Source organism: Schistocerca americana, chromosome 2, assembly GCF_021461395.2.
Source record: "Schistocerca americana isolate TAMUIC-IGC-003095 chromosome 2, iqSchAmer2.1, whole genome shotgun sequence".
Classification (NCBI taxonomy): domain Eukaryota; kingdom Metazoa; phylum Arthropoda; class Insecta; order Orthoptera; family Acrididae; genus Schistocerca; species Schistocerca americana.
In genome coordinates, this window is record NC_060120.1 from 731313085 (window position 1) to 731330264 (window position 17180).

General features: G+C 42.6%; 1 protein-coding gene across 1 annotated transcript in view; it reads right to left on the reverse strand.

Annotated features, from left to right (window-relative positions):
• The window catches only part of LOC124596040 (protein takeout-like), a 123834-nt gene that overhangs the window by 9257 nt on the left and 97397 nt on the right, over positions 1-17180 (reverse strand). Inside the window, exons 5-6 of the mRNA XM_047135009.1 lie at positions 16014-16147; positions 5998-6147 (exon numbers count right to left, since the gene is read on the reverse strand). Coding sequence (XP_046990965.1) covers positions 5998-6147; positions 16014-16147 — 284 coding nt within the window. The remainder of the gene's footprint in view (positions 1-5997; positions 6148-16013; positions 16148-17180) is intronic.

Genomic DNA, 17180 nt, shown 5'->3' on the forward strand with positions numbered 1-17180 from the left:
AGGCAACAAAACAAGTAATTTAATGGCCAAATAAATCTCGTGTTGAGAAAAGTTTCCCGTTTGTACCTGAAGGTCGTGCTTCTGAAGACGTAGGGGCTGCGAAATTTCGTCCTTTAGTAATTTCTAGAACATTCCAGAACATTCGAGAGTATTCGAAAGCATTTCACATCATTCCAGAATATTCCGCAACGATCCGGAATGTTCTTGAATTTTCGTTCATAGTCTGGAACATTTGGGAAGATTCCAAAGTGCTCGGGAACGTCCTGGATCATCCGAGAACATTGTGGTACATTTCAGAATACTCACGAATGTCGTCAAATGCAAATGTTCTGGGACATTGTGGACCACTCGAAGCCTTTTTGATATGTTCTGGAATTCGCCACTGGCGGGGTACCCATTAGCAGGTATATATAAAGCAAGTTCCGTCGTGGTTTCGAACGTCAGTTTCTTATCAGTGGTGAAGGTAGTGCAGTGCGTAAATAAAAACAAACAGAGAAGTGTGAGTAGTCTGATAGAGTGACTGAATGTAATAAAAAAATAAAGTGTGAAAGGTGTGTACAGTGTGCTTAGTGTATTTCTTAATAAAAAGTTGATTTGATTTATATTTTAGAAAATGTCCAATAGTAAAGGATGAGGAGATCTTGCCAGTTCTGAAACAAAACAGCGAAAACAAAAAGAACAGCGGAAAAACGAAACAGGCGAAGAGGGTGAAGCATGTTGGAGTTCTACGAACGAGAATGAGCACCGTGAGAAGCAGAGAAACCGAAGAACAACGAAATGAACGAATTGAAAAATCAAGAATTGAGAAAAAATAATTGTTGTTGTTGCTGTTGTTGTCTACAGTCCTGAGACTGGTTTGATGCAGCTCTCCATGCTACTCTACCCTGCCCAAGCTTCTTCATCTCCCAGTACCTACTGCAACCTACATCCTTCTGAATCTGCTTGGCGTATTCATCTCTCGGTCTCCCTCTACGATTTTTACCCTCCACGCTGCCCACAAGTACTAAATTGGTGATCCCTTGATGCCTCAGAACATGTCCTACCAACCTATCCCTTCTTCTAGTCAAGTTGTGCCACAAAATTCTCTTCTCCCCAATCCTATTCAGTACTTCCTCATTAGTTATGTGATCTAGCCATCTAATCTTCAGCATTCTACTGTAGCATCACATTTCGAAAGCTTCTATCTTCTTCTTGTCTAAACTATTTATCGTCCATGTTTCACTTCCATACATGGCTACACTCCATACAAATACTTTCAGAAACGACTTCCTGACGCTTAAATCTATACTCGGTGTCAACAAATTTCTCTTCTTGACAAACGCTTTCCTTGCCATTGCCAGTCTACATTTTATATCATCTCTACTTCGACCATCATCAGTTATTTTGCTCCCCAAATAGCAAAACTCCTTTACTACTTTAAGTGTCTCATTTCCTAATCTAATTCCCTCAGCATCACTCGACTTAATTCGACTACATTCCGTTATCCTTTTGTTGATGTTCATCTTGTATCCTCCTTTCAAGGCACTATCCATTCCGTTCAACTTATCTTCCAAGTCCTTTGCTGCCTGTGATAGAATTACAGTGTCATCGGCGAACCTCAAAGTTTTTATTTCTTCTCCATGGATTTTAATACCTACTCCAAATTTTTCTTTTGTTTCCTTTACTGCTTGGTCAATATAATGATTGAATAACATCGTGGAGAGGCTGCAAACCTGTCTCACTCCCTTCCAAACCACTGCTTCCCTTTCATGCCCCTCGACTCTTATAACTGCCATTTGGTTTCTATACAAATTGTAAATAGCCTTTCGCTCCCTGTATTTTACCCCTGCCACCTTCAGAATTTAAAAGAGAATATTCCAGTCAACATTGTCAAAAGCTTTCTCTAAGTCTACAAATGCTAGAAATGTAGGTTTGCCTTTCCTTAAGCTAGCATCTAAGATAAATCGTAGGGTGAGTATTGCCTCACGTGTTCCAATGTTTCTACGGAATCCAAATTGATCTTCCCCGAGGTCGGCTTCTACTAGTTTTTCCATTCGTCTGTAAAGAATTCGCGTTAGTATTTTGCAGCCGTGACTTATTAAACTGATAGTTCAGTAATTTTCACATCTGTCAACACCTGCTTTCCTCGTGATTGGAATTATTATATTCTTCTTGAAGTCTGAGGGTATTTCGCCTGTCTCATACATCTTGTTCACCGGATGGTAGAGTTTTGTCAGGACAGGCTCTCCCAAGGCTGTCAGTAGTTCTAATGGAACGTTATCTACTCCCGGGGCCTTTTTGACTTAGGTTTTCAGTGCTCTGTCAAACTCTTCACGCAGTATCATATCTCCCATTTCATCTTCATCTACATCCTCTTCCATTTCAATAATATTGTCCTCAAGTACATCGCCCCTGTATAGACCTTCTATATACTCCTTCCACCTTTCTGCTTTCCCTTCTTTGCATATAACTGGGTTTCCATCTGAGCTCTTGATATTCATACAAGTCGTTCTTTTCTTTCCAAAGGTCTCTTTATTTTTCCTGTAGGCATTATCTATCTTACCCCTCGTGAGATAAGCCTCTACATCTTTACATTTGCCCTCTACCCATCCCTGCTTAGCCATTTTGCACTTCCTGTCGATCTCATTTTTGAGACATTTGTATTCCTTTTTGTCTGCTTCATTTACTGCATTTTTATATTTTCTCCTTTTATCAATTAAATTCAATATTTCTTCTGTTACCCAAGGATTTCTAGTAGCCCTCGTCTTTTTACCTATTAGATCCTCTGCTGCCTTCACTTTTTCATCCCTCAAAGCTACCCATTCTTCTTCTACTGTATTTCTTTCCCCAATTCCTGTCAATTGTTCCATTATGCTCTCCATGAAACTCTGTACAACCTCTGGTTTAGTCAGTTTATTCAGGTCCCATCTCCTTAAATTCCCACCTTTTTGCAGTTTCTTCAGTTTTAATCTACAGTTCATAACTAACATATTGTGGTCAGAGTCCACATCTGCCCCTGGAAATGTCTTACAATTTAAAACCTGGTTCCTAAATCTCTGTCTTACCATTGTACAGGGTGATTCAAAAAGAATACCACAACTTTAAAAATGTGTATTTAATGAGAGAAACATAATATAACCTTCTGTTATACATCATTACAAAGAGTATTTAAAAAGGTTTTTTTTCACTCAAAAACAAGTTCAGAGATGTTCAATATGGCCCCCTCCAGACACACGAGCAATATCAACCCGATACTCCAACTCGTTCCACACTCTCTGTAGCATATCAAGCTTAACAGTTTGGATAGCTGCTGTTATTTCTCGTTTCAAATCATCAATGGTGGCTGGGAGAGGTGGCCGAAATACCATATCCTTAACATACCCCCATAAGAAAAAATCGCAGGGGGTAAGATCAGGGCTTCTTGAAGGTCAGTGATGAAGTGCTCTGCCACGGGCTGCCTGACGGCCGATCCATCGCCTCGGGTAGTTGACGTTCAGGTAGTTACGGACAGATAAGTGCCAATGTGGTGGCGCTCCATCCTGCTGAAATATGAATTGTTGTGCTTCTTGTTCGAGCTGAGGGAACAGCCAATTCTCTAACATCTCCAGATACTGTAGTCCAGTTACAGTAGCACCTTCGAAGAAAAAGGGACCAAAAACTTTATTGGCTGAAATGGCAAACAAATGTACAACTAAATGAAACTTTATAGCTCCCTTAATTCGCCGACAGATAGTGCTTAGCTCTGCCTTTTGTCGTTGCAGAGTTTTAAATTCCTAAAGTTGTGGTATTCTTTTTGAATCACCCTGTATAATCTATCTAAAACCTGTCAGTATCTCCACGCTTCTTGCATGTATCCAGCCTTCTTTTATGATTCTTGAATCAAGTGTTAGCTATGATTAAGTTGTGCTCTGTGCAAAATTCTACCAGGCGGCTTTCTCTTTCATTCTCACCCCGAATACATATTCACCTACTACCTTTCCTTCACTCCCTTTTCCTACTACCAAATTCCAGTCACCCATGACTATTAAATTTTCGTCTCCCTTCACTATCTGAATAATTTCTTTTATTTCATCATACATTTCATCAATTTCTTCGTCATCTGTAGAGCTAGTTGGCATATAAACTTGTACTACTGTGGTAGGCGTGGGCTTCGTGTCTATCTTGGCCACAATAATGCGTTCACTATGCTGTTTGTAGTAGCTTACTCGCACTCCTATTTTTTTTTATTCATTATTAAACTTACTCCTGCATTACCCCCATTTGACTTTGTATTTATAACCCCGTATTCACCTGACCAGAAGTCTTTTTCCTCCTGCCACCGAACTTCACTAATTCCCACTATATCTAACTTTAACCTATCCATTTCCCTTTTTAAATTTTCTAACCTACTTCCCTGATTAAGGCATCTGACATTCCACGCTCCGATCCGTAGAACACCAGTTTTCTTTCTCCTGACAACGACGTCCTCTTGAGTAGTCCCCACCCGGAGATCCGAATGGAAGACTATTTTACCTCCGGAATATTTTACCCAAGAAGACACCATCATCATTAACCATACAGTAAAACTGCATCCCCTTGGGAAAAATTACGGCTGTAGTTTCCCCTTGCTTTCAACCGTTCGCAGTACCAGCACAGTAAGGCCGTTTTGGTTAGTATTGCAAGGCCAGATCAGTCAATCAGACTGTTGCCCCTGCAACTACTGAAAATGCTGCTGCCCCTCTTCAGGAACCACACGTTTGTTTGGCCTCTCAACAGATACCCCTCCGTTGGGGTTGCACCTACGGTACGGCTATCTGTATCGCTGAGGCACGCAAGCCTCCCCACCAACGGCAAGGTCCGTGGTTCATGGGGGGGGGGGGGGGGAGAATAGTACAGTGAGTGAATAAAAACCAAAAGTGAAGTGTGAGTAGTCAAAGTAATATAGTGACCGAATATAAATCGAAAAAAGTGTGAGAAGTGTATAAAGTGTATCTAGTGTATTTGTTGATAAAAAAAGTGTGAGTAGTTAAACCTGCTGAAAAAAACTGTTATAAACGAACTCATTGACCAAATTTATCCAAACATTGTTCGCAACTACACCAATCCGGACTGATTATCTGAAAGAGGAATTTTGGCAACTAAAAATAATATTCTCGACGATATCATCTTGAATATTTAAAAAAAAATCGTGGTGAAAAGAGATCGATCGACACGATGGTACACGTTGAAGAAAGCGTGAACTTCCCTTCAGAATTTCTAAACTCTTTCCAAGTACCAGGAATGCCATTACACAGCTTTCGATTTAGAACTGGATCTCCGATCACACTACTCATAAATCTCAACTCACCAAAACTATGTAATGGAACAAGGATGATCCTCAAACAGCTATCGAATAACATTATCGAAGCCGAACTTATGACTGAAAAGTACATAGTACACACACGGTTTATCCCCAGAATACCACTGATCTCTACTGAACGGCTATTCCAATCTGAAAGACTACAATTTCCAGTCGAATTAGCCTACAGTTTTACAATTAACAAAGCCCAAGGACAAACTTTAAAATACTGCGGCATCAATCTCAAAGACTCCTGCTTCTCTCACGATCAGCTATACGTAGCTTGCTCTTGAGTAGGAAATTCGAAGAATTTGTACATATATACCCCGGAAAACAAAATGAAAAATGTTGTTTATAAACAATTATTATAAATAGTTATGTTTTCAATAAAAAAAATTCAGGTCCTATACTTTACCAAGTATTGTTAACCGAATATGTTTTCAATAAAAAAAAATTTCCCCTTGTCTTTAAAGTTTATTCTTTTCTTTCGACTACCACACAATCTCTTATCAGTTCCCTGAGAAAAGCCGGTGCGCGAGCTAGTGTTCATCAGAATAGAAATGTAGCGTGTTCCGTGCCTATGTGCCGACTAGTCTATACCACAGAGTCTCCTCTTTTCCTTGTGAAAGAAGTATTTCACTACTGCCGCCTAGAGAAAGGCATGCCGTGTGCACATGTTGGCAATATTCATACGCACATACCGAGCTTCTCGTCTCCATTGAAGAGGTTGTCGAAGTGCACCGTCCCGCTCTCTGCCCGGATGATCCACTTGAATGGGTCGGCGTGCAGGTACTCCTTGCCGTCTCGTTGTACGCGGCTTATTGGCACGTCAGCAATTGTGCGCACCTCGTCTGCAAAACACAGTAGTCACAAGTTTACAACAGACGCAGCTATACGAGAAAACAGTCTCCACACTAGCCTGTTACTTGCTTCATGATTATCCAAAGCGATGACAAGTACTGTGTGCTCAGATCACAAACGTTTATTACGGTTTCTTTGTAAGTGGCTTAAACTTTTTCTTAGTTTGCAATAGTCGTTATTAGCCTCCCCCAGAAACTATTCTGCAATATGACAGATGTTCACACATGGCTCTGAGCACTATGGGACTCAACTGCTGAGGTCATTAGTCCCCTAGAACTTAGAACTAGTTAAACGTAACTAACCTAAGGACATCACAAACATCCATGCCCGAGGCAGGATTCGAACCTGCGACCGTAGTGGTCTTGCGGTTCCAGACTGCAGCGCCTTTAACCGCACGGCCACTTCGGCCGGCTATGACAGATGTTCGAATAGTAAGTGACGCCCAGTAGTAGGGCACTGAATAACAGGGTATCAACGATTCAAAGTTCGACAAACCAACGGATTGAAGGAAATGGCTTCCCTAAACGGAAGAAAATATTTTATCGGGATAGGAGCCGATCATGGATCATATTAAAGTATCTCTTTTCCAATCAATCCACTGATATTGTCATCAAAATTGTTTTCATTCAGATGTGAACATGTCTCCCATCTAGTGTATTAACAGAGTATATGGTTTGTCAGAATGTCTACACGTTGTAATGAGCAACTGCGTTAGAGACGCCTGCCTAGCAACGTCTGGCATCCTGTTTAACCCTGATGACGGTGGTGACACGCTATGGTACAGACACCGTCAGACACAGACACAGTTCGGGAACTGTTTATTTATATATTTGCGGCCATTTATTATTGGCACATTTGCTCTGCCACTTCGTGACTAAGGCATGTTACCGTTTTCACAATATTTAAATGTACATATACTTCAAATGCATCTAATTAAATTTCTTAGTGCTTCAACAAAGTTACGGTTTTATACTATTGTAAATTTAAAAAGGAATTAGGAAAAGTAAATGCTTACAACAAACATTTTTATATATTAAGAGTACAGGGAAAAGTTTAGATTTGTAGATTGCCAAAGACGAGGCTGTTCAGCAGGAAATGCGTGATGAAAATATTGTGCCTCTCGTTCCTGAGCAGTCACCGCCCGAGCTACCACAATTACTCGCTCTGTTCTATACGACTGTTTTCGTATGCGCCTCATAAACAGCCTCATGGCCATGGATTTTTTTTTTTCAGGCCACACTAACTTGACTTCAGAGTGGTAGTATGTCCTCTTGCATTGTTGAAAGTGCAGGAGCCCGTAATGGCCATAAAAAAAGAAAATGAATGCATATTACCAGTTAGTAAGTTCCTGTAGTAGTCGTAGGTAAAAAGCCCGATCGCAGACATAACAAACCACGCAAACACCCCCTAACTGGCAATATCCAAAGCTTTTCGGTTCCCTTGCTTACAGTCGTTCTTATCTCGAAACAATTAAAATTACGCGCCCGGATTGTTTAGTGTGGCTGAGTACCATCGCAGCGTTTTTAGCTTTCTAGCTGATTCCGCAAGAGCAGTCTGGGTCATACAGAATCCCTGTGAAGGTCTTGTGGATGGATTGCCGAAGTTTACAAAGATCGTGTCCTCGCTGTTAAACGAAAGTGCGCTAATGTGGCTTCAGTATTGTATATTCGTGTTATTTCTTTCTAAAACTTGCGTTGTAATTATAGCAAGTGCACAGAAAGGGATTGGTTGGACAGGCAATATATGTGCATGGTCTTATATTGCCGGGCCAACAATAGGCGACCTCTTGCATATTTTCGCAATACGAGCTCACTGTTTCTGAGTCTAGTCACGCAGAATCGGTCCGTATACACACTGGGTACGGAAGTGCTAAGGAATGAAGAGGTACACTTGAAGTCCTCTGAGGGCATGCATACTGTTATAACGAACAGATGAGTAAGTACTTCAGTTGGATAGGAGTAGACATCTCTGAAAAGGGCGATCACAGAAGTTGGAAAGAGAAATGTAGGACAAAGAAGTTAACTGCGCAGAAACCAAGGGTAACAGGAGAAATACTTCAAAAGATCGACGAAAGAAGGAAGTGCAAAAATGTTCAGGGAAATTCAGGGATACAGACATACAAGTCACTTAGTAATGAAATAAATAGTAAGTATAGACGCTAAGGCGAAATGGCTGCGTGATAAATGTGAAGACATCGAAAAGAAATGTTTGTCAAAAGGGTGACTCAGTATACAGGAAAGTCAAAACAACCTTCGGTGAACTTAAAAGCAAGGAGGAGAACATTAAGTGTGCAACTCGAAATCCACTGTTAAATACAGAGGGGAGAGAGTACAGCTGCAAAAAGTAGACCAAAGGCCTCTGAGGGGTCGGGGATTTGTCTGATAACGCAATAGAAGAAGAAACAGGAGTCGACAGGGATAAGATATGGGATCCAGATTTAGAGTCAGAATTTAAAAGAGCTTTGAACGAATTAAGACCAAATAAGACAAAAGGAATGGATGACATTCCATTTAATTCCGGTTGATAATGGAAGCAACACTGAAGAAAAATCAAAACACGTTTATAAGATACGTCGAGATGGAAAATGTAGAATGGTCGAAGGTGTTCGAAAGTCTAAGAGAAATAGGGTAAGGCATGGGGAAAGATGGGTAATATGCAAAATGTACAAGAAACAAAAAGGAACGGTAAGACTGGAACAACAAGAACAGGGTACCCGGATTGAAAATAGTGTAAGACAGGGATGCAGTCTGTCACCCCTACTATTCAATCTATATATCGAAAAATATTGTCTCAAATAAAAGAAAGTTTAAACAGCCTGATTAAAATTCAGTGTGAAATTGACGATGAAATTGGTATCCTCAGCGAAAGTGAAGAAGAATTACAGGAACTGTTCACTGGAACGAACTGTCTGATGAGCACGGAATATGGATTGAGAATAAATCGAAAAAAGACGAAAGTAATGAGATTTAGCAGAAATGAGACCAGCGAGAACCTTAACATCCGAACTGATGATCACTAATTAGATGAAGTTAAGGAATTCTGCTACCTAGGAAGCAAAGGAACGAGTGATGGACAGAGCAAGGAGGACATCAAAAGCAGACTACCACTGGCAAAAAGGGCATTCCTGGCCAAGAGAAGTCTACTAGTATTAATCATAGCCCTTCATTTGATGAAGAAATTTCTGAGAATGAACGTTTGGAGCACAGAATTGTTTCCATGTGAAACATGGACTACTGGAAAACCGGAACACAAAAGACTCGAAGATTAGAGATGTGGTGCTACAGAAGAATGTTGAAGATTAAGTCGATTGATAAGGTAAGAAAAGAGACGAGGAAAAAGAAAGGGGGAAACTCTGATAAGAAAAGGGACAAGGTGGTAGGAAATGTATTAAGACGTCAGAGAATAGCCCCCATGTCACTAGACCGAGCTGTAAAGGGTAAAAACTGCAGAAGAAGACAGAGACCGGGATACATCCATCAAATAATTGCGGATGCAGGTTGCAAGTGATACGCTGAGATTGGAGGGTTGACACAGGAGAGGAAATCGTGGGGGGCCGCATCAAATCAGTCAGAAGACTGATGAGTCAAAACCAGCGTTGGGGCTGAATTAGCCACAGTCCTATTTTGATAATGTTAAGTATCATAGAATATACAGGGCTTGTAACTGCAGTAATGTTATGCCCTTAGTTTGCCGTGCCCACTAGTAGAACAATGTCTGCTGAAATCTATACAGTGTAATTGTGTACTTTAGGTACCAAAACATACGCAAGTGTGTTCGAAACTTGTAGAACATCATTTAACACTCCCTTCTCCAGTGCAGTGTAGTGAAATTGCAGGTGATGTACGGAAGAGGCGTGCTATGAGGCTGAAATGAGATGGAATGCAGAGGTGAGTAACTCTGACAAGCCCATCCTTCCGACAATGTGTACATCCGCGCAGTTTATCTACGAGGGTTGCAGCTTTAATTGTGGCGACTATTTATTTACAACTAATACAAATAGATATCTGTTTCAAAGTTTTACGATCTTTCTGAGAAGTAACCTGTAATTTGTCTAACGCGTTGCCAGCGACGTAGATGTCGTGATAGCCTTATTAGCGCCAGTTGTGTTGGCAGTTCGGCTGGAGGTGTCCATTGCCCGATGAATTTCCGGAACAGTTCTGAAGCGAATGTTATGGAGGGCTTCCTTCAATTTAGCAATAAAGTTCAAATACCAACGACTTAAGTACGTGGAGTGTGATAAGTGGCACAGCATTTTCCAGCTAAACCGATCGAATAAATCAGTCACAACTTGCGCCATAAGCGCCCGAGCATTGTCCTGCAAAATGAGGAGCGGGTCCTGCAGAAAGTGTACGCGCCTCTTTCTCTGAGCTGGTGGCAGGCCGTGTGCCAAACATGAACAGCTTCGAGAAAGGAACGGTGAAAATTTTTGCAGGACTCGCCCATCAATTTGCAGCACAATGATCTGGCGCATATGGGGCAAATTGTGACTGGTTTGCTCGATCGATGGGGTTGGAAAGTGGTGCTGAACCTCTCATCACACTCCCTGGCTACGTGCAATGCTGGTTACAACACTGAAGGACAGTAGAACATAGAGACATGTACCTGTTTAGTGTAAGTTTTAAAGAAATAGTTGCCACTAATGAAGTTCAGACCCGCGTACAAGGCACCCCTCATGAGATTTAGGAACGCCATACAACAGCCAAAAACAATTCCATATCATAACAGCAAGGATTTGAAACGGCCTACCAAGCGCATTTGTAGGCGAGAAGGGCACTTATACTCTGTTGTCAAGTAGAATGGTGGTTTTCGGCGTACTCATATCTTTCCACGAGCGTGCAACAGCTTGTAACTAGAATCATTAGTCCGATCGATCTTTTTCGTACTTCGAGTAACCACTGACAATGATTTGGTAACTTTGCTAATGAGTGCCGATGTGTTTGTGACACACAGCGACTAAAAGCACCTGTTAAGACGCGAAGGGGGAAGTCTTCTGTCTCCGTTACCGAGAAATTGGTGTCGGATGTTAACGTTATTCACTAGTTCTTGTGTGTGGTGTCGACTTGGCAAGTACTGTGCCCTGTCAGTTCACTGTTAAAATACACGGCAGCTGACGGTAATTGTTGCCATCGCACGTAGCTGCTACGCAACTAATTCTGACGGGGCGAAATACCCAGATTTGAAGACCACACGGTAGGCACTTGACATAATGCGTGACCCTCATACGTCCGGCACATTCGATCGGAAGGTGATCCGCTCTCATATGGCAGGTGTTCTCCTTATTGCTCTCGAATGCCAGGCTAGTGGCCAACGACACATCTGCACCTTTCTAGTCTAGTGACTCGCCAAACTAGTTCATTCTGCATGACATATTCTCCAAGACACCAGGTATCTCTGACTCAATTACTGACTTGTTTATGATATTCCAACAAGTAGAAATATTATTTTGCTTTCGATCTTTTTCAGTAAATACTAGTAACCCGCCACAAATAAATCTTTGTAGAATCAATCTCCCATGTGTGAAACGTCATATTTCCCGAACTACAGTATGTGATCAAAAGTATCCGGACACCCCCAAAAGTAGGTGCAGTGTGCCACCACCTATTGCCAGGTACTCTATATCAGCGATCTCAGTAGTCATTAGACATCGTGAGAGAGCAGAATGGGGCGCTCCGCGGAACTCACGGACTTCGAACGTGTTCAGGTGATTGGGTGTCACTTGCGTCTTACGACTCTACGCGAGATTTCCACACTCCTGAACATCTCTAGGTCCACTGTTTCCGATGTGATAGTGAAGTGGGAACGTGAAGGGACACGTGTGGCACAAAGGTGTACAGGCCGACCTCGTCTGTTGACTGACAGAGACCGCCGACAGTTGAAGAGGGTCGCTACGTGTAATAGGCAGACATCTATCCAGACCATCACACAGGAATTCCAAACTGCATCAGGATCCACTGCACGCACTACCCCAGTCAATCTGGAGATGAGAAAACTTGGTTTTCATGGTCGAGCGGCTGCTCATAAGCCACACATCAAGCCGGTAAATGTCAATCGACGCCTCGCTTGGTGTAAGGAGCATAAACATCGGACGATTGAACAGTGGAAAAACGTTGTGGGGAGTGACTAATCACGGTACACAATGTGGCGATCCGATGGCAGAGTGTGGGTATGGCGAATGCCCGGTGAACGTCGTCTGCCAGCGGTGTAGCGCCAACAGTAAAATTTGGAGGCAGTGTGGTCGTGTTTTTCATGGAGAGGATTGCACCCCTCGTTATATTGCGTGGCACTATCACAGCACAGGCCTACGTTGATGTTATAAGCTCCTTCTTGCTTCCCACATTTGAAGAGCAATTCGGTGATGGCGATTGCATATTTCAACACGATCGAGCACCTGTTCATAATGCACAACGTGTAGCGGAGTGGTTGCACGACAACAACATCTCTGTAATGGACTGACCCGCACAGAGTCATGACCTGAATCCTATAGAACACCTTTGGAATTTTTTGGAACGCCGACTTCGTGCCAGGCCTCACCAGCCGACATGGATACCTCACTTCACTCCGTGAAGAATGGGCTGCCACTCCCCAAGAAACCTACCAGCAGCTGTTTGAACGTATGCCTGCGAGAGGGGAAGCTGTCATCAAGGCTAAGAGTAGGCCAACACTATTTTGAATTCCAGCGTTACCGATGGAGGGCTCCACGAACTTTTAAGTCCTTTTCAGCCAGGTGTCCGGATACTTTTGATCAGAAAGTGTACGTTTCGTACACTGATATAATTTTTTAGTTACATTCAAAGGTATATGTGGATACAGTCTGCAGAATATGGCGCAAATAATGTTAGTAGTAAAGAAGTAATAGATCAAAACGCCGTTCCAGATGCTGATGTTTTCCTGTATGAACAGCGAAAATATAGTAAGCTACAGACTTTTTATCATTGTGATAGGTGTTAGAGAGAAAAAGTTTCGAAAAGGTTTCAAATTACGTGTGAAGTCTGTGGGAAGTCACTAAATTCTCTCAATGTCAAATACTGGATATATGCGGTATGTGCGACTAGCGCAATGTGAATCACGCTTCGTCCAGACATACATACAGTTTCTAACTTTAATAGCATGCTTATAGAGTTAATGCTAGAGGTGAATCTATACCTCTTAATGAGCAGGTAATGGAAGCGTTTTAAATTTCGTCATTAAGTAACTGAAACATTGAAATTCAAATTTTTGTTGGCTTGGAAACCGTTAGGTAGACAATCTGTCACTGGGTAAGTGCATCTTGCAGCATAAACCGACGTAGCACTTTAGTAATACAGATTCTTCAGTATTCACAAACACTCCGTTTATATCACAGTGATAGAAAGTCTGAATCACTCACTGACGAAGTAACGTCATTCTTCGGTTCTTTCACACTGCAGCTAGTGTACTTTACTGCAAAACTGTCTGGCATATTAAAATTGTACCCTTGCACTGAAGAACACTTAACTTAAAAGATATCCATTAAAAGCATGTAATCTTCCTGTCTGTGTATTATGACTATCTTTCGAAGACATAGAGCGCTGCGTTACTTGACACGTTCAAAACTGATTGCCATTAAAATTTTGTGTGTTGACAGGGGCCATTTACTGAAAAAACGAATACAGATTATGTGACAGGTATTCCTCGCCAGTGTCTCTGCGCTTTTGCCATCGTTCTGCCAGATTCCGTAAACGCTTAGCAAATCATTCTTTTGGGGCATTCTGTCCCCACTGACGAATATCTGTACGAAGTTCGTCATTGGTGTTAAATTTCTTACCCTGCATGTCCTCTTCAACTACGTCTAATACGGCACTGTCGCTAGTAACCAGGTACGGCGAATATGGTTGATGTGGCAGTGCAATAAACCCTAGTTTCTGCATGGTGGCAAGTTCTCGCGGCTGACTTGTGGCCGATCACTGTCGTGTCGGAGCAGAGCACCAAGGCCCCATTTTCCGAGGCGGCGTTTTTGAATGCGCAAGCGGCGTTGGTGCAGTGAACTGCAGTATCGATCCACGCTGTGGGTTATATTGGGAGGGAGTCAATCCACCAGCAGTATCCCTTACTGACCAGACCACAGTCGCCATTGGTTTCTATACTAATAGCCCCGGCTGCGACTTCCTGGGACAAGGACTCCAAGTAAGTTTCTACCCCATACACTGACGTTTATTTTCTGGAACCTCAGGGAAGAACCATGGCTCATCAACAGTGACTAGACGCTCACAGAACTCCGCTGGATCTGCTCTGTACTATTCTACATCCATTCCTACACAGATACTCCGCAAATCACCGTACGGGGTGTGCGGAAGTTACTCTGTACAACTACGTGTCGTTTCCTTTCCTGTTCCGCTCGCAAATAGAGTGAGGCAAAAAGACTGTTGGTGTGCCTCCGCATGAGCACTAATTTCTCGTATCTTGTCATCGTGGTCCTTACCCGCAATGTATGTTGGCGGCAGTAGAATCGTTCGGCAGGTAGCTTCAAGTGCCAGTTCTCTAAATTTACTCAATAATGTTCCTCGAAAGCAACGTCGCCTTCCCTGCAAGGATTCCCAGCTGAATTACCCAAGCATCTCCGTAAGACTTACGTGTTGTTCGAGACTACCAGTAACAAACCTAGCAGCACGCCTCTGAATTGCTTCGATGTCTTGCTTTAATCCGACCTGGTACGAATCCCAAACACTCAAGCAATACTGAAGAACAGGTTGCACCGGCGTCCTACATGCGGTATCCTTTACAGGCGAACGACACTTTCCTAAAATTCTCCCAATAAACCGAAGTCGACCATTCACATTCCCTGTTACAGTTCTCACATGCCAGATTCCCCTTTGCAACGTTATGCCCAGATATTTAGAAGATTGAGTATGTCAAGCAGGGTACTAGTAATACTGTTTCCGAACATTACAGGTTTGATCTTCCTACTCATCCGCAATTTTTTCATATTTAGGGCTAGCTGCCATTCGTGACACCGAATGGAAATTTTGTCTAAGTCGTCTTGCATGTTCCTACAGTCACTCAACTTCGGCATCTTACCGTACACCACGGCGTCATCAGCAAACAACTGCAGATTGCTGTCCACCGTGTCAGCCAAATCATTTATATACTTAGAGAACAATCGCGGTTTTATCACGCTTCTCTTTTGCATCAACCGTCAGCGTATCTCCGCACGCTTCTCTTTCTGCGCAGTGGCGAGGGATGGGGCACACATTGTGCACACACCTTCATCTGCCTCATGGATGATTGTGCGTGGGGTTCGCTGTAATGAACTTAGATCATCAAACATGATTAGTCTGTGCTCCATCATCAAGTCATTGACGCACTGTGCATTGTTTAGTTCGCATGAAGCTGCTGGACGCCCAGCACTTTCGCTTTTTTCAGCACACTCCCTTAAGCCTACGAATTCTGATACCCAACGAAACAGGATCTGCTTACTTGGCGCTGTTTCCCCACATATGGCTACTAACCTCTTGTGGATGTCTGAAGCAGTCACTCCACCGTTGACCATGCCTATCTGTTTCCATGTTGTCTTATCGATGTTCACCAGTAAGTGCTGTTGCAGCTACACCATCTGGTGGTGGTGAACATTACTAAGTCCATCTTATGGCTTACATCGATACCCATTTTAAACAGCTACTTTGCATTAGTTATAGGGGAAGTGCCAATCAGTATTGAGCGAACTAAATATTGTATAACCGAACATCGAATGTGAACATGACAGCAGCAGTACCCGCAGTACCGCTGTGAATATGCGTGACCTCGGATAGTAGGTGCAGTGGCTGACAGCGTCCAGAGTCGCTCCCACGAGCATTTGAAAGAAATGGGTGCTCACTGATTGAATTGGTGGTCTGCTACTCACTGAAAACGAGCTTGCAGTCCCCGCTGCCTGAGATGGGCAACGCCAGTACGCGACCGTGGATCTCGTACTGCGCGTCGAAGGTGATCACCGGCGTGAACATGTCCAAGTAGATGCGCGTCAGATTTCTCGGCACCCTGCAACACCAAGTGGGCTCTCAGACCGCTGGAAATACTTACTGTGCACTGATGAAACCTACTGAGAAAAAGAAAAATGTGATTTTATAAGTTATAACACACCTCTGCCCAGCATCTTAAATGGCTCAAATGGCTCTGAGCACTATGCGACTTAACATCTGAGGTCATCAGTCCCTAGAACTTAGAACTAATTAAACCTAACTAACCTAAGGACATCACACACATCCATGCCCGAACCAGGATTGCAACCTGCGATCGTAGCGGTCGCTCGGTTCCTGACTGACGCGCCTAGAATCGCTCGGCCACAGCGGCCGGCCCTTGCCTCTTAAACAACCTCCAACAGCACTTTGTAGAGGCACTTCCATACTTAAGTTTTAATAATTATCCATTCCTAAATTTGCCAACTTTCCCATTGTGCTGTATAAATTCTGGTTTACAAATGCAATAACTCGGACTATTGGGATCTGAGATAAAAACTCATTCAGTGCGTTTCAGGGTGGATAAAACGAGAAATTGAAAAAGCTCGCCTTTTACGTTAGCAAGAAAGATCGCTGGAATTAAGTAAAGTGGGCAATCGTATGAAAGTGAAAAATCGTTACATTCATCACGTTAACAGCTTAGCTCTTCCAAGGAACGCACAGATGGTATAACTAGAAAAATGTTACACGTACTTGTTTTGAAAACAGTAAATGAAGCGTAAAGTCAACAACAATAAGGCAAGTGGGTAACTATGAGAGAAGTACATTAGTGGCATGGAACCGAAAATCTGAAGCAAGATATTCATAAAGTTAACAGCTTACGTCTTCCAAAGAACCCAGATATAGTTTAACAGAACTAGAAAATTACACGTGCTTGTCTCACAGTGAATGAGGAAGAAAGTCAACAACAACAATGCAAATGGGTAATTATGATAGGAGTACATTACTGGCATGGAACTGAGAAGCTGAAGCTAGAAGTATGCGTGCGATATTCTTTACAGTGCAGGCTCTATGAGAACTGTGTCACAGACATCACAATGAGTGACTACACAGTA